Here is a 25,911-nt window from a genome sequence, read left to right as displayed (position 1 = left end):
TGACTTTGATAATGATGATGCTTATTGTATACACTCACCTTATATGCTAATTCCTTCAAGGTGAGGCAGAATGCTTATGAATGCTTTATATCGGAATCGGGGGTTCACGACCTTATGTCACCCCGATAAAGTATAGTTGTCTTTGAGTTCCTATGCATGCATTATGATAAGATTATGACAAGATTATGATAAGCCTATGAGATGTACATGATGATGATATTACACCGCGCCTATATGGCCGGGCAGACACCGTTAAAGCTTGCAGCGTATACACCATGTCTAGATGGCATGGGCAGACACCACTAGTGGGCGGCATGAGATGGTTACCCCCGGACGCGGGAGGCACTCGGACGCGGGCTAATGATGATCACACCGTACCTATGGTCGGGCGACTTATATAGATATGCATACATGATATGATGATGTTTATGAAGTAAGTTAGCATGCTTTATTTCTATCAAAAATTGACAGTCAGTTACAGGTTGTTCTTCATTTGATATCTCCCTATTTCATTGATGTATTATTATTGTTTATGCCTTACATACTCGGTACAATGCTCGTCATCCGACGTCCTCTTTCTTTGGACGTTGTGTTCATGCCCACGGAGTTGACGGGGAGGTGATCCGATTCATAGGAGCTATCGGCGGACTTGAGAGCACTCCATTGTTCCGGAGGTGCCATTACTTATGATTTTGTGTATATATATTTTGGGCATGACGGGGTCCTGTCCCGTCTATATGTCTAGTACTCTAGTAGAGGCTCGTAGATACGTATGTGTGGGTAGTATGGTCTCATGATTTCCTCATTGTATATATATTATTTTGATAGTCGAAGGGCTTATGTGTATGAAGGTAAATATGTTTCAAAATGAAAATGGTTTTCCTATGATTTTGAGTATGAGAATAATGAATGAACGCAGTATGAGAATAATGAATGAACGCAGGATGAGTACGATTGGTAATAGTATGAGCGGTGCTCGGTGATTAGCCCCGGGTACCAGTCATGGCCCCTAGTCGGGTCGTGACATCCAGGATGCATTGCATATGGTGAAGTATGTGCTTCACTCAAAATTTCTTTCCTCAAGCTTCATTTTTAGGAACACATAACCTATTTCAATAAAATAGAACACCATCCTCCCTTAACTTAAAATCAAGCTTTCCTCCAGTTTGAACTTTTTTGATCAATTTCACAAGCTTCTCTTCTAACTTCTGTGCTTCTTTCACCTGTTCAAGTAGAACTGGCTTGACTTGCAAACTAGCAACAATAGAGCCATCAGAATTAAATGCTCATGGCTCTCAATTCAAGAAATACAGCCAAAGGACTTAGGGACAAACTAGCAAAGGCTTTGTGACTTAGAGCATCTGCAACCATATTGGCTTTACCCAGATGATAGTCAATTATACAGTCATAATCTTTAATGAGTTCAAGCCATCTACGTTGTCTCAAATTCAACTATTTTTGTGTACCTAAGTACTTCAAACTCTTGTGATCAATAAATATGTGACACGTTTCACCATATAAGTAATGCCTCCAAATTTTCAAAGCAAACACTATGGCAGCGAGCTCAAGGTCATGAGTAGGATAGTTCAATTCATGTCGTTTCAATTTTCGAGAGGCATACGCAACCACCCTTCCTGAATCAGGACACAACCCAAACCATGATGAGAAGCATCACTATATATCACATACTTTTTCCCTTCAGTTGGTAGAGTAAGTATAGGATCTTGTGCCAATAAGGATTTGAGCTTTTCAAAGCTCTCTTGGCATTGTCATCCCGTACGAACATGACATCCTTCCTCAGAGTTTAGTCATAGGAGAGACTATAATAGAGAAGCCTTTGACAAACCTTCCTATAAGATCCCACTAAGCCCAAGAAACTTCTTACTTCGGTTGGACTTTTAGGCGGTTTCCATTCAACAATAGCTTGAATCTTACTAGGATCCCTTCGCACTTTCGGCGACACAACATGTCCCAGAAAAGCCACTTCACCAAGCCAAAATTCACATTTGGAAAGCTTAGCATAAAGCCTTTTCTCTTCCAAAATTTGCAAAACAATCCCGATGCGTTTCATGATCTTCCACTATTCTTGGAATATATTAAAATATCATCTATAAAGACCACCACAAATTGAACAAGATAAGGCTTAAAATTCATCAAATCCATGAATGCCACAGGAGCATTCGTTAACCCGAGTGGCATCACGAAGAATTCATAATGACCATATCGAGTCCTAAAGGCAGTTTTAGGGACATCTTGTTCACTTACCCGCAGTTGGTAATACCCAGACCTCAAGTCAATTTTTGAGAACAACCTAGCACCCTTTAACTGGTCAAATAAATCATCAATCCTAGGCAGTGGGTATCTATTCTTAATTGTTACCTTGTTCAATTGTCGGTAATCAATACAAAGCCTAAGAGTGCCATATTTCTTTTTCATGAATAAAACAGGAGCTCCCCAGGGAGAAACACTTGGGCGAATAAAACCTTTCTGAAGAAGTTCTTGCAATTGAATTCTCAACTCCTTCAATTCTGCTGGAGCCATTCGATAAGGAGTTATAGAAATAGGAGTAGTTCCATGAATAACCTCTATAGGAAATTCAACTTCCTTTCAGGGTAATCCAGGGATGATTTTCAAGGAAAACATCGAAATTCACATACAACGGTATATCCTTAAGGCTTGGACTTTCCGGGTGTGTATCAAATATATGAGCAAGATAAACTTCACAACCGACTAACCATCTTTCTTGCCACAACCGCGGAGATAGTATTAGATGTCAATGATCTTTCACCTTGAACAATGATGTATGAAAATGAAGGAGCTCTAAAGTTCACATGCTTCGACCTACAATCAACTACCACATGGTATCTATGAAGCCAATCCATACCGATGATGACATCATAGTCTTGGAAAGGCATTTCAATCAAATCAACAGGGAAGACTAGATTTTGAATCACCAAGGGACAACCTCTATAGATTTGATTACAAACAACCTGTTGACCCAAAGGACTTTGGACAAGCACACCACAATCAAGTCTCACAGATTTCACATTTTTAGGAAAAACCAAAGATGAGCTAACATAGGAATGAGTAAAACTAGGATCAAATAATGTAACAACACATAAGCCAAATAAGTGAAATTTACCAACAACCACGTCTGCCCAATCTTGGTCATCCCTCTGTCTCATAGCATAAGCTCGTGTTGTAGCTTTTGACCCACTAGCTTGATTAGCTCCACCTACACTTGTTGCTTTCATGTTTCTAGATCTTGTACCTCTATTCCCTTGAGAAGGAATGGTAATAGGTTTCTGGACTGAGCCTTCCATACGCAGAGAGAAAATAGGGTTAGGATTAGGACAAACCTGCATTTTATGATCGAAGCTCCCTGTCACGACCCAACCCCGTAGGCCGTGACTAGTGCCCGAGTTGGGCACCCAAACACACTCATCAAACCCGAATCACACACAGCTGGCCTACGCGCATACAAATATCAAACGCTGTCTCAAATTATTTCAAACTGTCTCAAACACATCTCAAACTCAATCATATATATATATATATATATATATATATATATATCTAGCGACAAGGCTATCAAATGGCGCATTGGCCCAAAGCATATAACCTACAAACCCATCCGTACGGGGTAGGCACACGACCCACTTATACGTCTACGGACCTCAAACGCAACAAACGAGAATCATATGACGGGACAGGGCCCCGCCGTACCCCTAAACAAATACACACAGATGCAGCGAACGAGTATATACCAAAATGTGGGCTCCGGAATAGAAGGAGCACTCCAACACAGCAGGGTAGGTGTCCTAAACTGGCGGATCACCAAGGCGGGCGTCTCGTACACTCGCGGGCATGAAACGCGGCCCCGAAGAAAGGGGTCGGTGCGGAATATATGTACCGAGTATGCAAAGCGTAAAATACGATAAACAAATCCGAGTCACGCTCAGAAACAAGTACCGAAAGTAAGTACATTTCCAAAATGCCAAATGTTTATTTTCAAAATGCAAATCATGCATAGGGCACAGAAAATATGGTCGCCCGCCCGTCGATGGCGCCATAACACAACATAACACCAGAAGGTTTCAAATCTCCGTATCCCCGTCACACACATCATAACGCCAAACACAACATAACACCGAAATATAAACGGAACCGGCCGCTAGCGAGGTTCGGTGAACCATAACACGAGATAACACCGGAGTATATCATAGTGCGCACGACAACACAACCGGCCCGGGATCCGATGAAAGATGTACCAACAAAACGCACGAGCAGAGTCGTGAGCAACCATATGCATAAAATCATTATCATAGATTCAAAAAGTAAGTAAAATGACCATACTTGGAAATCGGGAAAATCGTCATACCAAACTCTTTCAAACGTCATCGAAATGTACAAAGGACGGTCGCGGGACCACGGACGAGTGTCGACCCGAGCCGGCCCGTCTATGGAAAACATACTCATCACACGCCATACAACCTCCCACAATGATATCGAGGCAATCCGAGCTCTTTTACGCGAAAGTTACGGCGGCCGTAGTTTCAACATCGTTTAAGAATAAAACTCTTTTGAAAACCAAACTTTTATGCAACTTTAAAAATCAATTATTCCGAAAACATCAAAGCCAATATTTTCTCACATCAACGTACGAATACCGAGAGACAAACGCGAATCATAGACATGCTCGGATTGTGAGAATAGAATTTCCTCGAGGCTCGTATCGTAGCCTATTTACAACTAAGACATGCCAAAAGAAAGAAGAGTTAAGCTTTACATACCTCGCTCGCACACAACGCTATTCCAAATCAAACCTATATCTCGAACTCCCCAAGATCTACATAACATCAATAAATACCAACGTCAACCAAGCATTTAGAAGTTCATTTCCAACTAACACATAATCCTACGGAAATTTGGGCAGCACTTCCCCTATAAATAGACCAACCCCGAGGATTCAACTCGGCCAAATTCAACAACACAACAACACCAACAATCATTCCAACAATATCCCAATTAGGTTCACTACGACTACATACATATAAACCAACATATAGTCAAACCAACACTAGTGTTCACATATTCAATTACCAATCCGAAACCATTCAAACAATATTCAAGAACTCTTTAAACAATTCACACAATATTTCCAACAATCCAACAAATGCTCCATTCCACCCGAAATTGTCCCAAACCCGAGAACCTCAACTCTAACACATTCCTCGATTTCAAATCATGATTTGCTCCAACAATCCACACTCTAACCATGTCATTTCCATAAATATAAAAATTACACTAAATACACAAAATCTTCCAAATCAGCCCATAACATTTACAATACCAATTTGAGTCATTAAACTCTTATCGTCAACAATCAAAATTCCAAATAGAATTAATCCATTCTTTGTCCTACAACAAGGCCTATATTCGGCCATCTTCACACACATACATATTGATGATTTTCATTTATTTCAACACTCTACAATAACCAAACATGCTACATAAAACTTAGTTCATCACTTAGACACACAACACACATACACACGGCCAAACACCATAGTACACGGCTCAACTTCATCATGCCATGTCTCATGAATTTCATCCATATTAACATACAACAACACACATAAACCTTCCATAACCCATAAAAACAAGATTAGAACTTACCTTTCTTCACAACTCCTCAACTTGTCTAAAGTTGGCCAAGGATGAAAACGAGCAATCCAACGCTTCCAACAACACTTCCACGCTAATAAGCACCCTTGAATTAGTAGGTTTGCTTGACGAAATAATTTTTTTGATGGCTAAATCTTGGCCTCAATTTTTCAAGTCTATGGCCGAATGGTTGGTTGTTCTTGCTCTCCAATCTTCTTGATTTTTCTAATGGATGAAGATGATGATAAAATGGTCCCTTAGTCATCCTTTATTACAAATAATGGCCAACCATGTGGCCATGGCCCACTCAGGTGGCCGGCCACATGGCCCTATTTTATTCCCTCTTTTCTTTCAATAATTGGCAACTTCCCATTATTCCATCTTTGGTCCCGAATTTTCTTTGATGTTTCCATGCCAATAACATCATACACACTTAGGTCTCACGACAAAATCGAAGGTCACACGTCTCGACTTCGCATCCCGGAATGGTCTTGACCCTAACTTATCATAGTTAACCCGAATCATCTCAATGTTCCAAATACGGGATATAACACTCCCACAATTAAAACAAGCACCAGAAGCTCTCCTACAAGTACCAGAGTGATTCTTTCCACATTGTGCACAAGTGGGTATACGAGTCTTGCCTTTGCCATGGAGTGCTAGCGGTAGAGAAATTTGTTCTATTTTCCTTATCTAATGCGACTTGTGAACACTACCAGCTTTGGAATTGTCAAACCTTCCCCTATTTAGATGGACCTCCTAAATGCGCATCGAAACTTTTTGAACTTGTTTTCATTTCTACTAGCTTGTTCTTGTCGATCCTTTCCCAGTAAGAGCGGCTAAAACTAATTTACAAAAGTTCTCATGTTGTAGGACCGCCAAGTTTTACGATGGAATTATTCAAACCGTCTTCGAATCGCCTGCACTTATCTTTTCCGTTATTAATAATACCACCAGCATAACGAGAAAACCTGAGAAACTTCTGTTGATATTCAGCAATAGACATACTCTCTTGCTCTAGATTCAAGAACTCCTTTTTCTTTGCATCATGATAAGCATGTGGGACAGACTTCATATGAAACTCTTTCACAAAATCATTCCAAGTAAGAACAGGAGGTTTTTCCTTGGCATTTGGTACACTTACCCACCAATCATAAGCATCTTTTTGTAACAGTAAGACAAAGATACTTAAATTTGGCAGCTTCTGAACACTCTGTTTGCTCAAATACTCTTTCCATGTGCTCCAACCACTGCTCGGCATCAGTAGGATCAACATATATATATATATAACTCCACCCATTTTATCATTTATATATTCATTTCATTAGGTTCGGGCACACACACACACACACACACACACACAAATCGGCCATTTGTTGAAAAGGAGGATCAATAACGGAGTACTATGACTCATTAAGGATGTGGCCCAACTCTTGTACCCCGATTATTTCCCACTTCGGATCCACTAGTACAAGGAAGATTAGAATCGGAAAAATGTTCTCCAACCCCTTCTTGTAAGTGAGGTTCGGCATTAGAGTTATTTAAACCCTCACGAGCGGCTTCCATAGGTCTATTAGAGGAAGTAAAGGCCATAACTTAATTCCTACATAAGGGGAGATCACATATGCGCAATACACTCAACAAAACATGTTAAAAAAAGAAACAAGTATACCAACAAGTCACAACAAAAGTCCTAGAATTACAAACCTAGGCTTTGATACCAAAACTTGTAGCATCCCATTTGGGAGGATACCACTTACGAAACAAAAGCTAATTTCACACTTACAATGTTTAGCAGAAATTTATGCCAAAAGATATTCACAAAAATATTTAATAGCGGAAATAGGCCCATGCGAAAAAGGGTTGAAAGTGCAACGTTTTTTTTTTTTCCATTGTACCCTCCGAAAAATTTCTTAGATGAAATACAATATCAGAGTATCAATTTAAAATGGTAATGGCCTTCTTAAATGTGTTGACTATTTGAGAAGGGCATTACTATTTTAAATTGATACTCCGATATTGTATTTCATCTATAAGGGTACAATGGAAAAAAAAAAAACGTCGCACTTTCAACCCTTTTTCGCATGGGCCTATTTCAAGCTATTAAATATTTTTGTGAATATCTTTTGGCATAAATTTCTTCTAAACATTGTAAGTGTGAAATTAGTTTTTGTTTCGTAAGTGGTATCCTCCCAAAGGGGATGCTACATGTCTGATACCATTGTACTGTAATATCACGGAGCCTATAAGATGCACGCTCCACTGCCTCGACCTCATCAGCATGCATAACCCTCAAAGTCTGCTGCATACTATCAATAAAGTCCTGAGGGTCCATATTTTGCTTCAACACAAAAAACTCTGGAGGGTCTAACCCAAGAAAATTCTTAACCCTCGCAGTTGCCCGCTGAAAATCTGCTCGATCAACATCAACCCCTAAACCCGCCGCAGCTCCACCATCTGGTCAATAGTTGTATAGCATCCCGCATATCCTTGGTCGGTGCATACTGGTGAGGAACCCTATTGCATTTGGGGCCGGAGGCGGTATATGCGAAGTCTGGGATGGGCTCTCACTCTAGGACTCACCCCGAGCCCTGGTAGCCCGCTGAGTATGGCTGGTGGCCTCACTAGCCACTCCCTTTCCCTTCTGGGCAGCTGTAGCTTTATTGCTAGGGATTGCTGAAATTAGAACAAATTATTAGAAGGCGGACTCTTAACACATGGCTCTATCGCACGATCTAAGAGAGAAAGAATGATAATTTCCTAAATTTCCCGTAGCCTTCTATTTATAAGTGTTGTGCAAGACACACCCATAAACAAGACTCTATTAGACACAGTCTGTAGACAACCCTAGCATGGAACTGCTCTGATACCACTTCTGTCATAACCCAAACTGATGAGCCATGACGAGTGCCTGATCTATAGTGACCAAACACCTCTATACTCATTCCTGGATAATACTACATAGTAAGGGCTCACAAGCAACTCAATCTGGATTAAACTGACTCATGAAAGAATAATATCAGGAACGGCTCATCAAGAATAATATAGGGAACGGCTCATTATGCATATATAGATATACTGGAGATAACAATGCAAGCTAACTAATCTGCTCCATGGACTGTACACAAAAGAATGGGAGCCAACAAGGCTACATCACAAGTCATCTATACATAACTGTCTACAGACCTCTAATGGAATAAAAGCTGTAGAAAGGACGGGACAGGGCCCCGTCATACCCATATGCATATCTATACCTCAAAAGTATTATACCAAAATGATCTGTTGCTCCGGATCAAGTGGAGCGCATTGACCACCGTTGGAAGAGAGTCCTACTGAGCTAGACCATCCGTCTGTCTACCTGAACCTACGGGCACGAACGTAGCCCCCCGAGCAATAGGGGAATTAGTATGAACAATGCACTGACTATGCAAGGCATAAGAGTAACATGCATATATAGGAATCATGAAATGAATCTGAAACTCATAAACAAACTGACTGTCTGAATGCATCTGTATGACTGAAGACACTTCTATGGTGTATGATATGCATGCACTCTGTAAAAATAAAATAATTGATAGTGTTGTGGAACATACAGCCCGATCCATATCTCATATAACAGTGCCAAGGAACGTACGGCCCGATCCATATATCATATAATCCCGCATCCGGACATCCCGCGTCCGGGACGATACTCATCTCATGCCGCCCACTAGTGGTGTTGCCCCGCCATATATGCACGGTGTAATCATACATCATCATCCATATGCCGCCCACCATAGTGGTGTTGCCCGGCCATGTAGGCACGGTGTAAGAAACATCATCATCCATATGTCGCCCACCATAGTGGTGTTGCCCGGCCATGTCGGCACGGTGTAAGAAAATAGCTGTACATATATATATATATATATATAATTGATAGTGTTGTGGAACATACAGCCTGATCCATATCTCATATAACAGTGCCGAGGAACGTATGGCCCGATCCATATATCATATAATCCCGCATCCGGGATGATACTCATCTCACGCCGCCCACTAGTAGTGTTGCCCCGCCATATATGCACGGTGTAATCATACATCATCATCCATATGCCGCCCACCATAGTGGTGTTGCCCGGCCATGTAGGCACGGTGTAAGAAACATCATCATCCATATGCCGCCCACTATAGTGGTGTTGCCCGGCCATGTAGGCACGGTGTAAGAAAATAGCTGTACATATATATATATATATATATATATATATATATATATATATATATATAAAATGCATGAAAGATATACTCTGGATTACTCTACATAAGAAAAATCTCTAGAAGTCATAGTCACGAACATATGGAATCAAGAATACGATGAATCTTGTACCATCTAGGAATAGAGTTCTTGGAACTCGTTCGCTTACTTCTTCGTTCAGATGATAGGGATCATGCCAAAAGAATGAAATAGACAGCCTTAACATACCTTGAAGCGTATCTAATCATCCAACGTCTGCTTCTTTAACTCGTAAGTCTACAACCAAGATAACATAGGCCACAATTAGCCTCTATATAACACTTACTATCCAATTCAAGTGAAAAAGGAACTTAGCGGAGTTCGGGCAACATCTCTTTCATAACTCAATAATCCCTCGGTTTCCAATTTAACTTAATATCTACAACAATACTAACAATAACCATATCAATACTTACATATCAAAATACAATCAATTCTACTCCAATCATCCCTCAAAATAGCCCTCAAGTACAACTCTACCCTTATTCAACTTACAACTCCCATAACTATAATCGTCTTTACTTAAAACTACTAAAACTCTTGGTAATTAGCTTAAACACAAAGGTAGGAATCATATACATACCTTGAGAAGTCTAGGGTTCCAAGAATCAAAATTCAACTCCAATCTCCAAGCTCCACAACTTCAATGAAACCCTAAGAACAACCTTCTTCTTCACAAGCTCGGGTTTACGGGCTCGGATCTTACTAAAACTCCTCCAATATGGTGGAAAATGAGGAGAGGAATTATTACACCTCGAAAAAAAATTTGTTGATGCACAGTGAATAGAATAACGAAGAGCACGAAGTATACGGTATTTCAATAAGTAAGAAATGACATTTGATGACCCTAATTGAGATTTCAAAGACATTCGAGGTAAGAGAAGAAAGTTTGCCAAGAGAAGGCAAGGCATACGATATGTATCGGGAAGGATTTACGAGTAACAAGTTAATGATGACTTAATGATGTTTTGGAGAAGAGTTATAATGTCCCTTAGATTGTTAATGAGGTGATAAACAAGTGTTAAGAAGGTTCTATAAGGATTGGAGATCAAACGAGTCGACGAGAATGAGTTCGGAAGAAGCGGGCATTATACGGCCCAACATACTGCCGTATAAAATATACTGGCCGTATGTTTGGCCGTATAATCAGCCCCGTATGGCTAGCCTCACTGGACCAAATCTACGGCCGACATACAACAAGATAATTTATACGGACCGTATGTTGGTCCGTAGAAATTGGCTCGGACAGATGGAGTATTATTAATAAGGTATCAAGTTCATTTCATTTTATTTCCTCTTCACTCCCCTTCTCTCTAGAACTCTCTAGAATATTTCTCCACACTTCTCCCACAAGAATTCAAGAGATATTAGTGATCAACTTCATCAAACCAAGTGAATCAAGTGTAAGAAACTCATTAAAGTTCATCCAAGACAAGAAATCCAAGTGGAGGTGGAACTAGGGTTTTGCTCAAGTGAAGTGTTTCCACCCAAGGTTCATTCCTACACCATCTGATATGGAGGAAGTTGTACAAACAAAGGAGATGCTGCCCAATTTTCTCTAGCTTTAGTCAAGTATGCTAAGCTATCGATTATCTAATGTTATTATAACTCTAATGAAGGTAGAAACGTGAGCATTGAAGGAGAACGTTCAAGCGGTAGCATAGTTGAATGAAAAGGTATGTAAGGCTAACCCTTCTTTCAATAAGGCATGGTTCTTTGGCCATATATCTATTCTTTCATGAAACATGATGTCCTTTAAATGATTCTATCCTTAAAACTACTAAAGCCCGTGATTCTCGCTAAGTTACGACTCTATGAAATTCCTTATATGGTGAGTAATCCTCTAAGGATAGATATGATGAAACGACGATAATAATGATGCTAATGATGCTAATGATGCTTATGAGTTTTTATGTATATGTGTCTATATATGGCTATTATGTAACCCCGAGCTTATATGGCCGGGTAGGATATATGTATATTGCGCGCGCACCACTGCAATTGGGTACGAATAACCTTGAGCCTTGGTAGGGCCAGGTATGTATAACCCTGAGCCTTGGTAGGGCCAGGTATGTGAAACACCGAACCTTCATGGTCGGGTATGCTATGTATATGATATGAATATGAACACGACTATGCTATGAATACGGAAATGCTATGAATATGAATATGTAAATGAATACGAGTATGGATAGGAATATGACTATGAATACGGATACGGATATGGATATATGTACACAATCACGCATTAGAAATGGAAGGTCCCTATGAAAAGCAAGTAAGTGTTTATGATGATGATTCCACTACCTCCCATCTTATGCTATTTCTTATGTTGTTTATTATGCTCCTATAACAATGTTGATCATGCTTTATATACTCATTACATTCTTCGTACTGACGTCCTTTTGTTTGTGGACGCTGCGTCATGCCCGCAGGTGGCCAGGGAGACAGACTTGATCCATAGCTTTATTACTCAGAGACTACGTAGCGGAGCTCCATTTCATTCGGAGCTACAGTTTTTGGTATCTATTCTTTTGTGTACATACTTATGGGAATGGCGGGGTCCTGTCCTACCTATATGATATGACATACTCTCCTAGAGGCTCGTAGACATGTGTATATGGTTAGATGTATTTGGCCTTGTCGGCCCATATTTTTGGATATCATTTTGTAGCCTTGTCGGCTTATGTACATTATTGTGGGCATAAATGTTGACGATGGTATATAAATGTATTGTTTCCCAATGGAAATAGTATGAATCATGGATAGAAAGCATGATCTAGCTATGTGGCTCACCTAGATATAAATGTGAATGTACGATAAGAGGTGTCCGGGTGGGCTAGCACCGGGTGCCCGTCATGGCCCTCCGGTTAGGTCGTGATAGGAATATTCTAGGACTTTCTCTGATTTTGGAAGTGGAAAATAATGAAAATAAAACGTGAGGGTCAAATATATATTAAAAAAAAAACTAGAAGGTTCCAGTGGTGCGGGTCGACGGTGGGTCGACGGCCCGTCGACGTGTCGACGGCCCCTCAACGTGCTCCGTCGACCTGCCACCTGAAACTTCAGAGGCGGCGGAGCAGGGACGGATTTCTGCAGACTCTTCTAAGTCACTACGGCCTGCGTTGATTCGATTCATTTAGCTTCTAATCCTGTCGTGTCGTAAGGAACATGTACTTATACTTTGGTATACACGGAGTAAGGCACTTAATATCTTAAAACTCAGGTATGGATCTCCATACTAAGGGCATAAACCACCCATAGGCCAAAGACTTCCTTGCGACAAAAACGAGAGGTGTAACAAAATAAGTGTGGAAGGTTGATATAAAAAATGGGATCTTTTGGGATTTAAAAAGGTGTCAAATTCGCAACCCCCCCCCCCCCACCCGGCATCAATTTGCGGTGGAGTTGTAGCTCAGCATATTGGATATGCGGCCGCAACTCCCCTCCTCTCCTTAGGGAGGAGGTTGGGCAGTGAGGCCAGCCCTTTTGGTGAGTTTGCGGCCAATTTGCTGCACAAGAACTGGTCCACAAACTCCGATTTTTCAGCGAAAAGTATTATTTTCGATTCGTTTGACCTCCAATCCTTGTGGAACCTTCTTGTCACTTATATAACACTTCATTAACCATATAAGTGGCCCTATAGCTCCCTCTCAAGGTAATTCTACGCAATGTATAATTCAAATGATACGAAATCTTTCCAAAACATGACTCAAATTCCAATTCCTTCAACGAACTTACTTCCGCCGATTCCTGTGACTCCAAAACCTTAAGGTACACACTTAAAGTTATCAAATACCCTCTTTAACTTTAGGCTTGCATTAGTCTTCTCATAATGCAACGACACGAAATTTCCAAGATGTAACAGACTCCATTTCTAGAAATACTAAAGCTTATAGTTCTTGATGTTCTTATGATATTATTGAACTTTGTTTCATGATTATTGATCTTGTTCATTGTTGTTGATCTCATCTTATGGTAATTGTTCCTTCAAGGTGAGATATAGCGATGATGATGATTCCATAATGGCAATCGGAGGTTTACCGACCTTACGTCACTCTGATAGAGTTATAGCTTTCATTTGGGCTCTCATGCATGCTTTATATATATGTATGTATTTTCTCACACCGCGCCGCGCTATAGTCGGCCGGGCAGGCACATAGAGGTGCATACCACTGCAATGGGCAGGTTATGATGTTACCCCGAACGCGGGATGATGATGATATAATGATAACACTGAGCCTATATGGCCAACTACGTTATTATACATGTATGTATGAAAATATTTTTTTTTTAAAACTAAGCATGCATGACATCTGCCTTAAGAGGCATTCAGAGGTACAGATTAATCTCTTTATCTTATGTTATCTTCATACTTTCATTATTTTGTTACTTATGCCTTATATACTCAGTACATTATTCATACTGACGTCCTTTTATTTGTGGACGCGATTCATGCTCGCGGTAGACGGAGACGGACCGGACCCACTAGGTCAGCTTCATCAGCGATTGTACAGAAGCACTCCATTTGTTCCGGAGCTGCGATTCAGCTGGTATAATTCTTTTGTGTACATATATGGGCATGGCGAGGTCGTGTCCCGTCCCGTCTTTATGATGTTATGCACTCCATGTAGAGGCTCTTAGACAGATGTGTATAGTTAGATGTTCTGTGACCTTTTCGGTCCACATTTTGTCATATCATTTTGGCAGCCTTGTCGGCTTGATGGGCATAGTTTGATGGCGAATGAATAGATGTGCATTTATCTCTTGGAGTCGTGCCCTTACAGATTATGATATTTATGAGTTATCTTTGTGGTCCACCTAGATATGATTATGAGATGTATGTCAGAAGGTGCTCAGTAGGTTAGCTCCGAGTGCCCGTCATGGCGCTCTAGTTGGGTCGTGACATCGGGGCCCTGTCCCGACAATGTATTAGTTGTTCAGTAGTAAGTATTCGTAGAGGCTTCATAGACAGTACTTGTGGATTCAATTGTATTCAGTTGCATGTCATGGGTTGTTGGCCACATTTACATACAAAAAACATTGTATTGCTCAATTGCCTCATAAGTTATGTCATACCATTTGTACGGGGCCGTAGTAGTTGCATATAGTGTCCGTCTCATTCGGGTTTGAGGCGTGACGCCCCAAAATACCCTTCCCGTAGTTTCATCTCGATATTTATGAAGTGCTAAGATGGGTGGAGTGGTTCCCAAGACAATCGGGTGAGTTTCGGAGCAGTTTTAGCAAATTTAGAAAGTCTTAAGTTAAGGAAATCAGTAAGTTTGACCAAAGTCAACATTGGGGTAAATGCGTTCCTTTTTGAAGTTTTGTCGATTCCATTAGGTCCAGAATGTGATTTATGACTTACTCGGGCCGTTGGTTCAGGTCCCGAGGTGTTCGGGTATGATTTGGGTCGTTGGTAGAGTAACTAGCAAATTTGAGGAATTGAAGTTGACCTCGGTCAATATCGGGTCAAGACGACCTCTTTTCGGTGTTTTGACTAAAATGACGTATGGGTTGTTGCTAGTGTTTGGTGCGGTAAAAAATGCAAACCTTTGGTTGCAAATGCGAACCTGTGGTCGCAAATGCGAATATTTTGGTCGGAAATGCGAAGATCCCTGTGTATTAAATTTCAAACTTCTTCCATTTGCTATTTGCATCATATCTTGAGTTCTAGAGCTCCGTTTGAGGTGATTTTTGCAAAGTTCTCGTCTTTGAATGAGGATAAGTATCTAACCTTTTATTTGGTGTTTCCCCATGATTACTTCCATTGGTTATTATTTTTATCCATGTTTGGGTTGTAGAAATTGGGGTTTTGAGTCCCAAAGTTGAGAAATGGTAATTCCTTGATTGGAGGTCAATTCATGGTTGGTATTGGTTGATCTTCTGGATTTAGAACCTAAATCTAAGGGATCTAGGTTTGGGGTGAGCAGGAACGTTATCGACCGGTTTGCCTCTCATGAAGCTCAGCGATTGATAGGAAACTTGGATCACAGAGAAGGGGAACTATCTCTCTCTAGAGAGCCGTTATGAAAATGTTGTCGACCGTGGACCTCATTTATGGTAAATTAATTGTATGTGGATTGCGTTTTGTACCCTGGTTGTATATAATTTGCTATCAAATTATTGCTACTTTTTGTAAGACTGGTTCTATCATTATCTTTGGTAAATAGGACCTTAATTCTGCATCTCTAGGAAACTTTCCCTAATTAAGGACTTTCTTGAAAAGGAATAAACTAGGCATTAGAAATATTTTACTTTCTACCCAGAAGGTTATCCTAAAAAATATGATTAACTATTAGACATTAAAAATAGAAAATAATAGTTCAGATTTATTGTATTATATAACTTCAGTCTTCAAGCTTTCTTGCAATTGGCACAGTTATTTTCTATTTCTTCCCTTTGCGCTGGAAGCAATAACCAATTAAAGGATGATTACGTTCTATTGGGATTCATTACATTTTATTTTCACTCTATATGAACTCTTCATTTCGCAACTATTACGGCACACTTGAAGCAAAGGACAATTTTGCAACATTGCAAGTTTCTTTGTCTCTTCCCGTAGCAAGAAATTCTCTCACCTTGCTGCTATTATAAAACAGACAACATTTTACAAACTTAAAACAATTAGCTTTTCTACCCTCCAGTTATACCACTAGTACCATAATTTCATCGCCATTTCCACTGAAGAGTTTCACGAATATACAATATAATTCAGAGACCCTTCCGCACATAGGAACATGTACACCCTATTCTTCCAACAAAAAAAAAAACCGCATATCATTCGGTCTGTTCACAGCATAATGCTCAATCCCGAAGACTAACATCTTTAGCAAGTGGATCTATCAGCGTTTAGTTCATGCCACAAGCAAAACAGTGTATCAAATAGGTCATTGTCATTGTCATTGTTAAATCCATCGTCCGTCTTCGAGAATTCTAGAAGCGTCTTGAACCATTCTTCATGCAGTGTTGAAAAGTTAGCTCTTTGCTCACATGACCTAAAACTTTCTCCATTCATTTTCCTCATGACTTGCCCCGCACTCGATGCAGATTCAACCACAATTTTCGGGATTCCAGCCATGAGTGCTACTTGCATCCCATAGCTCTCCGGACATGCTCCAGAGGCTAGGCAGTAAAGGAACACCAGCTCTTGCTCTGTTGGAGATGGACTTTGAGATTTCAACTTGAAAGAGCAGGCCATGTGTTGTAATGTCACATGAGGATGAGAAGCAAACTCTTTAGTGAGTGGATGATAATGTGTGGCGAACAGTAAACGGCAGTTCACCATCTCTACAAGGTGTCGGAATACCTGGACAGAACTTGTAACATGTCAAAAAGCTCACTTCACAGTTTGAATGTATGAAACAAAACCAAAGATGTCACGACCAAAAAGACTCGAAGACAATCAACATTCCCTTTCAATAATGCAGAGAATCTTAAAAGGAATTGGCTGAGCCCCAACAAGTTTTCTGAATTTCATAGCTACAGTAGCTCCACTTTTTATCTTTTTTTTTTTGATAATAGTAACAGAACTCCACTTTTTATCTTGTGATCTTATACCTTAGGAATAGGTCACATGCATGAAAAGCTAACTCAGATGGCAAAAATAAACAATTACAGTAATTGCACATAAATTAATATGGTATGGCATGCCAAATCTTTAGGTAATAATTGATCTGAGTAACTCAGCTAAGCTCAAGATATTGTACTAAAAGCTCTTAAACTAAAATTGTGTATACATGTTAGGCACTTTATCATGCATTACACCAGTGGACTGGGAAAGACAGATCAAATATCAGGTAAACAAATGCAAAAAAAGGCTCCCACGCCTATCTATCTGAGGAAAGAAAATAGAACTCTTGTATGCAGCTAATCAATCATGCAATAAAAGAAAATAATGGGGAATCTCACAGCATATGCGATAGCGTATCCATCAAAAGTGCTTGTTCCTCTACCCAATTCATCCAGAAGAACAAGGGAATTATGTGTAGCATTTTGAAGAACTGACGCGGTCTCCGTGCACTCAATAAAGAAGGTACCTGTAAAAAGTATAAGTATGAATGAATACTGGTGCAACACAAGAATTAATCAAATAAATTTTATCCTGCATGTGGGGCATAGATGTTTCTGGTTCTGAGCTTTACACAGAACATGGTCTATTTTCTCCATGATGCACTAAAAAGAGGATAACAAATGTGAACCCACAGACATCTGGTGTCATTTACTTAAAAATCATCTTTAATCCGAGTCCGAAGGTTTTTCTACTGTCCAGCCCAAGACCACAGTTAGACTTCGAATCATGCCTAAAAACTGTGTGATAAAGCAGGAAGTATATTTACATAAGAAGTCCACCCCTCACATCATAGCTGAAGCCTGAAGTAATCAAATACATATAAGACAAGTGCTAAAATTTTCAGTGCTCATTATGATAATGATGATGATGCGGAGAGCATCGCGAACGATTGTTCAATTTGTGGAATCCTGGTGTCAAATTGAAAAGAGCAGGCACTCTTTTATTATTGCGGTAATTATAGGATATTCCAACTATGTTGTATGGGGTTGAGTGTTGGCCAGTCAAGAACTCTCACATTCAAAAGATGAAAGTTGCGGAAATGAGGATGCTGCGATGGATGTGTGGGTATACTAGGAGAGAGGATTAGGAATGATGATATCTGGGACAAAGTGAGAGTAGCCTCGGTGGAGGATAAGATGCGGGAAGCGAGGCTGAGATGGTTCGGGCATGTGCAGAGGAGATGCACAAATCCTCGGTGGAGGATAAGATGCGGGAAGCGAGGCTGAGATGGTTCCTCATGTGCAGAGGAGATGCACAAATGCTCCCGTGCGGAGATGTGAGAGGTTGGCTATGGACGGTTTCAGGAGAGGTAGGGTAGGCCGAAGAAGTATTGGGGGGAGGTGATTAGAAAGGATATGGCGCAGGTGCAGCTTACCGAGGGCATAACCTTAGATAGGCGGTTATGGAGGACACAAATTAGGGTAGAAGGTTAGTAGGTAATTGAGTGTTGTCCCACACACCCTTTCATACTAAGTAGTCGTAGTATTCTTTTTGTACTTTCGTGTCCATTAATCTCTGCTCTTCGTTGTTTTTGTAGTTTGACTATTTGTCTGTTGTACTTCGTTTATCGTATTAGTTTGCAGTTACTGTTACTTTTCTTTATAATGCTTAGCTATAGTATTTTGCCATTGCTTCTTTACTTTCGTTAATTCGTATCTGACCCCCTTTTTGTCATGCTTTTGCTTGAGCCGAGGGTCTTTCGGAAGCAACTTCCCTATCTCCCAAGGTAGGGGTAAGGTCTGCGTACACTCCACCCTCCCCAGACCCCACTTTGGGATTACACTGGGTATGTTGTTGTGATAAAAGGATATTCCACAAGATGAGTAGTCACGACGAGGAAGACTGTCACGTCAATATTCCAAAAGCAGCCAATTATAGACCTCTTCTAGATTGTCCTTTTCCTCTTTTCTCTTTTATTTTTCTGATTCTTACTCCTTGGGACAGTGGTCTAGAACAACTTGGAGACACTGGAAGACATCTTGAACTAGACTTCTCCTAGTAAATTAGGAAACACATCCGCCCAAAGAATGAATTACTACATAGATAATAAAACGAAGGTAAAAAGGGGGAGGACTGGTAGTTCAAATAATAAGCACTCCTATGGAACTTACTTTCACCAGTCATGATTCGATCAGTTGCTCCAAGACGGGTAAAGATGATGTCCACAAGTGAAAGCACACATGTTTCTCCAGGCACATAGCAACCCAACTGCAGTGAAATAGCTATCGTTAAACTTCAGAAGCCAAGTACAACCGAAATCAATAGATAATAGAAATTCCGAACCTAGAGAAGAATGAACCTGAGCCATTATGACGGCCAAACAAGTGGCACGTAAAAGAGTTGACTTTCCACCCATATTTGGTCCAGTCAATAGTAAAGTACGAGGATAACAGATATTCATATTCCCTCCAAGATGGAGATCATTAGGAACAGGCAGTCCCCCACTTTCACCAAGAGCATATGGATGCCACAACCCTTTGATGTTTAGTGTTGGTCCACCAGTCTCTTTGCAGAAATTTGTTGGCTTTGAAAGAGGCAAGATCACTGGTCTACACATAACTCCACAAGAAAATTTTGCAGTAATGGAAAATGATCTTAACACATCAACACAACTTATGGCATAAATGACTTGAGACCACTCAATAGCCTTCTCAACAAATAACTCCATCAAAATGGATAGCGTTTCAGCATCAAAATCAGTAGCATTATGGTCCTGGCACAGCACAGGAAGAGGGAATTACTGACACAGCCCTCTGCAGGATGAGGATAGTAAAATAACAGGTTCGCCATAAGGACACAGTCAAAGCATTGTATAATTAGGTTTATAATGCATACAACTATGGCTAAGCATCAAACTGAAGTACCAGACCACTACATAGGGATGTGAGTGAGGGAGCTGCATTCATGAACTGACAGGTAAAGGGTGTGTTCGGTATGGAGGAAAACATTTTTCTGTTTTCCAAATCTCTCATGTTCGGTTGGTCAAAAATGTTGGAAAACATTTTCTCTAGGGAAACAAATTCCTTAAAAATGAGGAAAATGACTTCCCTAATGGAAGTAGGGAAAACAAGTCGCATAAGTGGCATTCCAGATTAATTGTCTTCTCCCCACCCTCGAGCGCACCTCATCTTCACCCCCACCCCGCCATCCACCCCATCATCCCCCCCCCCACCCAGCCCGCACGCCCCCACCCGTAGTATTTGTCAAGATTATTTACAAATACTTTTAGGATAATAATTTTTGCTTACGTACCGAACACAAGAAAATAAGAAATCCACTTATTTTCCTGGAAAACATTTTCTTTCATACCGAACACACCCAAACTGTTTATTTTTTCTCTTTTGGAGGGGGGTGATGTAGAGGTTGTGGACAGCTGTGGGGAAAGGAAGCAATTTTCTACAGTACCAAAATGATGCTTTTACCTGGAAGCAGCAGACTGTTATTCACACTGGGCTTCAAAGACAAACATGACCAGCAAGCAAGCCATATTATACATTCTACTTAACGAGAACCTAACCAATCATAGTATTTGTCTACAATTTGTTATTAGGCTAGCTAATCCAGAAAAGTTTCAAAATCAAGCATAAACAATAATTTTGGTTAGAGAAAACAGGAAATAAAGTTGTGAACTGCGGAGTATAAAAGCACATATAAAGGTCAATCATACACTATGTTTCCCAAAGCCCTCAAACATTGCTTCTTTCCAAACAATAAAGGACTGCCAATGTAACAGTTCCTTCCAGTACCAATCAAAAAACTTGAAAATGCAGATTTAGGAAAACTCTCTGACTAGATTAACAGCCAGACTTCAACAACACACACATCATTAGATAACCAACTAGCAATCACATTTTCTTTTTTCTTTAGAGGGTAGAGGGTGGGTCCACAGTATCCGGAATTTTGAACCTGTACCCACAGGGGATTTTTCCGATGCTTCACAGAAAATAAAGAAAAGACGAAGGAAAAGATAGCAAGCACATTCTCATCAATTCGAAGATTAAAAAGATTTAAATATAATGGTCCAAAACAATCTTGACATGGGAAGAACCAAAGAATCTTGTATCACAAACCTGAAAATTGGGGAAGTCACTATCAATTGCTGCTTCAAATTGGGTGAGGAATTTATCAAGCCCGTTGTCACCATCTAGAACAGGCAAGCAAACCACTTTAGCTAGGGAAGATGTCAAATTTTCCTTCTGCAACAGCCTTAACAAATCCAGCCCAATCCGTAGCCCTTTAACGAGCAACACAAACACTTTCACCTGTAGTATCAAAAAGACAACCTTAAGTGAAACAGAGGTTATATTGACCACATCAATAGAGATGAAAGAAAAATTCCCAAGTGATCCAGAAAAATTCTTCAGTGAGGACAAAAATACCCAGGAATGAGTCGTTCAAAAGCACATAGAATATCATACGAATATTCATTATTTTTCTTCAATGAGCATATGAATTTTTTAATTTTAATTAAAAAGAGAAGGAAGCAATTTTATTGTAAGGGCTTTTGGCTTAAGCGCCACAGTGCCTGTTGAAGGGTTTTTGGTTTAAGCGCCATCGCACTATTGGTCTCAGTTGACCACCACGAACTCTTGGGCACGATAACGCTGGAATAGATTTTTGGCCTAGACCGCAATCGCGCAAAGGTACGTGTAGGTATGGTAGCAATCTATTTCAGTATTTCGAAGGGGATTTCATCTACAAAGTTGGGGTAACCAATCTAAACTTTGATTTGACTATATTTCATGATTACCCATTGAATCTAACAACTAAAACACGAATTTGAAATGGTGAATTTGGGGTATTTTGACCTAGGTTTAAGAGTGTAATCTGAGGATTTGAACATTGAATTGAAGTCGGATTGGAAATCTAGTAGTAGATTTGGACTCGTAATTTGACCGAGACTAAAAATATGGAACTGACATCAATGGATTCGTCTAGATATTCTTTTGAATATAACGAGTTTATTTGGAGGATTCAGGGTGAGGAAAGGCAATTTGAGAAGGCCAGAGTTACTTCGGACTGAGGTAAGCTTAGGCTTTGACCTTAACGAGGAATTTCCCATATTGATATTGTTTAACATATACTATTAATATATGTGAGAGTACCAAATATGTGAGGTGACGAGCATCTATGCGACTACCGTGGTTATGATTGTTATACGAGGTATAGGGTATTATTGTCATACATGCTTTACATGTTCCTTTCTATACCATGACACATTATACCATGCTAGAATAATGTTATAGGCATCATATTTTCATACTAGTTTGACATTATGAGGTATGTGCATGTTTGATTACATGTTTAGCTGTCAGTCAGGCGTTGTATGTATGCTTTATAATTGCATACTTGAAATACACCTAGATGTGTGAGTTATGATTTGAGATGTGAGTTGTTTGTGCGGCCTATGGGTATGAATCTGTCCCTCATGAGTCACTAAATAACCCGAGCGATGTGCACGCAAGATTAGTGCACTGAGAGTGCTATGTTGAGTAAAAGGTCGAGTCTTTATCATACATTCCTGATTCCTGACTCGTGTTTGTGCATATCTTAATATGTCGTATTTGTGCATATCTCATTCTGATGTATTTGTGCATACTTTATTATGTTGTTTTGTGCTTTACTTATGTCCAGATTATGCTATTACTGCACAAGTTATTTAAGTGAGTGTTTTCAGACTAGCCCTCGCTACTACCTCGCTGGGGGAGGCTGACGATACTTACTGGATACGTGTTGGTGTACTCAAGCTACACTTGGTGCACTTTGTGCAGATACTGGTCCATGCTACAGAGTACAGTAGAGCCAATAAGTGAATCGAGGAGCTGATTGAAACTGTCGTGGTGAGCTGCTTGATACCCTCCCCAGCACCTTAGAGTCTTTTAATATGTTTTGAAATGTTCACTATTCCGGACAATACAGTATTGTTGACACTTGTATTATCCCTTTATCTTAGACGCTCATGACATATACTACCAGTTCCTGGGGGTTGTAATGGTTTGTTCCTAAGTTGCGCGGACTCTTCGTTTTTGGTGTTGTTCCCGTCTCGATACGGGGGGATACGGGTGCTGGAGCAGGATACGTCCGGGATACATTCAACCAACTTCGGATACTCTGACTGGAGTCCATCTACAAATTTGGGGGGAAAATTGAGATTTTGATTTCTCAAAATTAAAGATAAAATGGATTTAAGATAAGGGAAATGGCATGCCTTCAATATTATAGTACTTTTGTCTCATTTTTGCTGCTTCGTGTTTCAAAGAAGCCAAGAATTCAATGTCATGTTTCTGAGTTCGGATGGTAAACAATAGCAGCGATATAGATGGAGAGTCGATGGAAGGCCTTGAATGGCTTTATTTTTCTCGTTTGAAGGAAGAACGAAGACGTGATCTATTTTTTATAATTTTAAATTTTCTTAGCCGAATCCCGGCATACGTAGGCCGTATCCATACATGGATACGCACCCCCAAATCTTAAAATTTAGATTTTGCCGAATCCGACACTCGGATCCGTACCCGTGTCGGATACCCGTACCCGAGTCCGAGCAACTTAGGTTTGTTCTGCACTATGTTGGTTCTAGCTTTGCTTCCATACGATATTTAACTGCTTTAAGATATTATCTGGTCTCTTTAATATCATGTTGGATTGTTATTGATTTTGGGTTTGCCTAACAGATTGAGTCAGGTGTCATCGCCGCTTAAACAAATTGGGTCGCGACATAAATATATCTACGTTATTGGACTTGCAAAATGATTCAGGTAATGCCCATTGCTCAAGTAGGAAAAAGTTGGAAATAATCAAGCAAGTTCATTACTCCCTCCGGTTCAATTAGTTTGTCTGGCTTGGAATTGGCCTAGAGTTTAAGAAAGTAAGGAAGAATTTTGAATCTTGTGGTCTTAAACTAAAGATATGTAGAATGTAACAAATGTCCTTTAATCTTGTGGTCTTAGACATGCCATGTGAAAAGTTGGAATTAAGAGTTACCAAAAAAGGAAAGAGACATTCTTTTCTAAACGGACTAAAAAGAAAAGTAAGACAAACAAATTGAAACGGAGGGAGTATTAGATATGGATGACAAACAACACGAAGAGAGCGACACGAAGAAAAAGTAGAAGAAAAAATGAAGAAACTTGCTTAGAGTTGATAATTTTGTCATTATCTATTAACACCAATGATCTGTCCTCAGGAAATTTTATAGGATTAAATATCAAGCGCTAAAAAGGATATGTAGGTTAACACTTTTGTTGTAATAGTCGTGAAATAAAATAAGAAACAGAATATGTCCACAGCATGAAAGTAAGTGGATATGATTAATTGGTAAATCTGAGATAAAGAACCGCTTGACCAAAGAAATATTGGCAGTTGTTTTTTTAGCATTTTACCAGAAGGACAAAGCAATCAAAACTGAAGTTGAGCTGGCCAATTTAGTATAATCAACTTACATAATGCTTTTCCGTAATCAAAACATGCAGAATCGGACTCCATTCGTTATATAATTACCATTCAATTGCTTATTTATACTTTCCATATGATTCAAGTTGGAGAGAATGAATAAGTTTGATATTTTTAAAGGTAACAACAAACTGCCTACTACCTTAGCTAACAAGACATATGGATTTTATAGTTAGAGGAAGAAGGATATCCAATTGAACTAGAAAAAGAATATAATCGAGTGCCAAGAAAAATCATGTGGTGGATGCTTAAATAGAAAGAAATCCATGTCAAACATATAAATCCCATAAATGATATGTACCAAGAGCTGGCAGAAATGTGAGAATATTGGAAGGATCTAGAGAGCTTACCCTTGAGCCCCTACTTGTTCTAAACTAATTAAGGATTAGCTAGCCAGTGAAACCTGCAGACTCTTCCATTCTAGGATCTCAAACTGCATTTCAGACTGGAAATCGACATGGAGGCTGCTCTGGGAAACCTCGAACAAGGTGAGGGTATTGTAACAAATTGGGCCATACTCGTGATGTGTGCTCCTCTCTCCATGGTAAACCAAAGAATGTTCATGTTGCTCAGACTGAATCCTCTGGTAATCCGACCAATTAATTGTTCTCTTTATTTGAGGTAGCATACAATGACTTTCTTAAGTATCAGGCGAGTAAGAAGACATCTCCATCAATAGCTTCCGTTGCTCTGACTGGTAATCTTGTTGCTTGTATCTCACAATCCACCGGACTTGGCCCTTGGGTTATGGACTCAGGCGCTTCTGACCACAATTCTGGAAACAAATCTTTATTGTCTAATATTACTTTTTCTCAGTCCCTTCCCACTGTTACCTTAGCTAACGGTTCTCAAACCATGGCAACCGGAGTCGGTCAAGCCAATCCTTTACCTTCTTTGACTCTGAATAATGTTCTTTTTGTCCCTGGTTGTCCTTTTAGCCTTCTGTCAATTA

The 25,911-nt window shown here is 39.9% G+C and overlaps 1 protein-coding gene across 3 annotated transcripts in view; it reads right to left on the bottom strand.

Moving 5' to 3' along the window:
• Window positions 1-16,352: 16,352 nt before the first annotated feature.
• Window positions 16,353-25,911, bottom strand: part of LOC132040082 (DNA mismatch repair protein MSH7) — a 28,669-nt gene continuing 19,110 nt past the window's right edge. Inside the window, exons 13-17 of one of the 3 annotated variants that reach the window (XM_059430697.1) lie at window positions 21,581-21,772; window positions 19,810-20,223; window positions 19,622-19,718; window positions 17,849-17,976; window positions 16,353-17,246 (exon numbers count right to left, since the gene is read on the bottom strand). In XM_059430697.1, coding sequence (XP_059286680.1) covers window positions 16,767-17,246; window positions 17,849-17,976; window positions 19,622-19,718; window positions 19,810-20,223; window positions 21,581-21,772 — 1,311 coding nt within the window. In that variant the 3' untranslated portion in view covers window positions 16,353-16,766. Of the gene's footprint in view, window positions 17,247-17,848; window positions 17,977-19,621; window positions 19,719-19,793; window positions 20,224-21,580; window positions 21,773-25,911 lie in introns of those variants that run through there. The other 2 variants (XM_059430698.1, XM_059430699.1) reach the window with 2 other exon arrangements.

Source organism: Lycium ferocissimum, chromosome 12 (assembly GCF_029784015.1).
Source record: "Lycium ferocissimum isolate CSIRO_LF1 chromosome 12, AGI_CSIRO_Lferr_CH_V1, whole genome shotgun sequence".
NCBI lineage: Eukaryota > Viridiplantae > Streptophyta > Magnoliopsida > Solanales > Solanaceae > Lycium > Lycium ferocissimum.
Note: the sequence above shows the minus strand (reverse complement) of the source record. Positions and strands in the feature narration are given on the sequence as shown.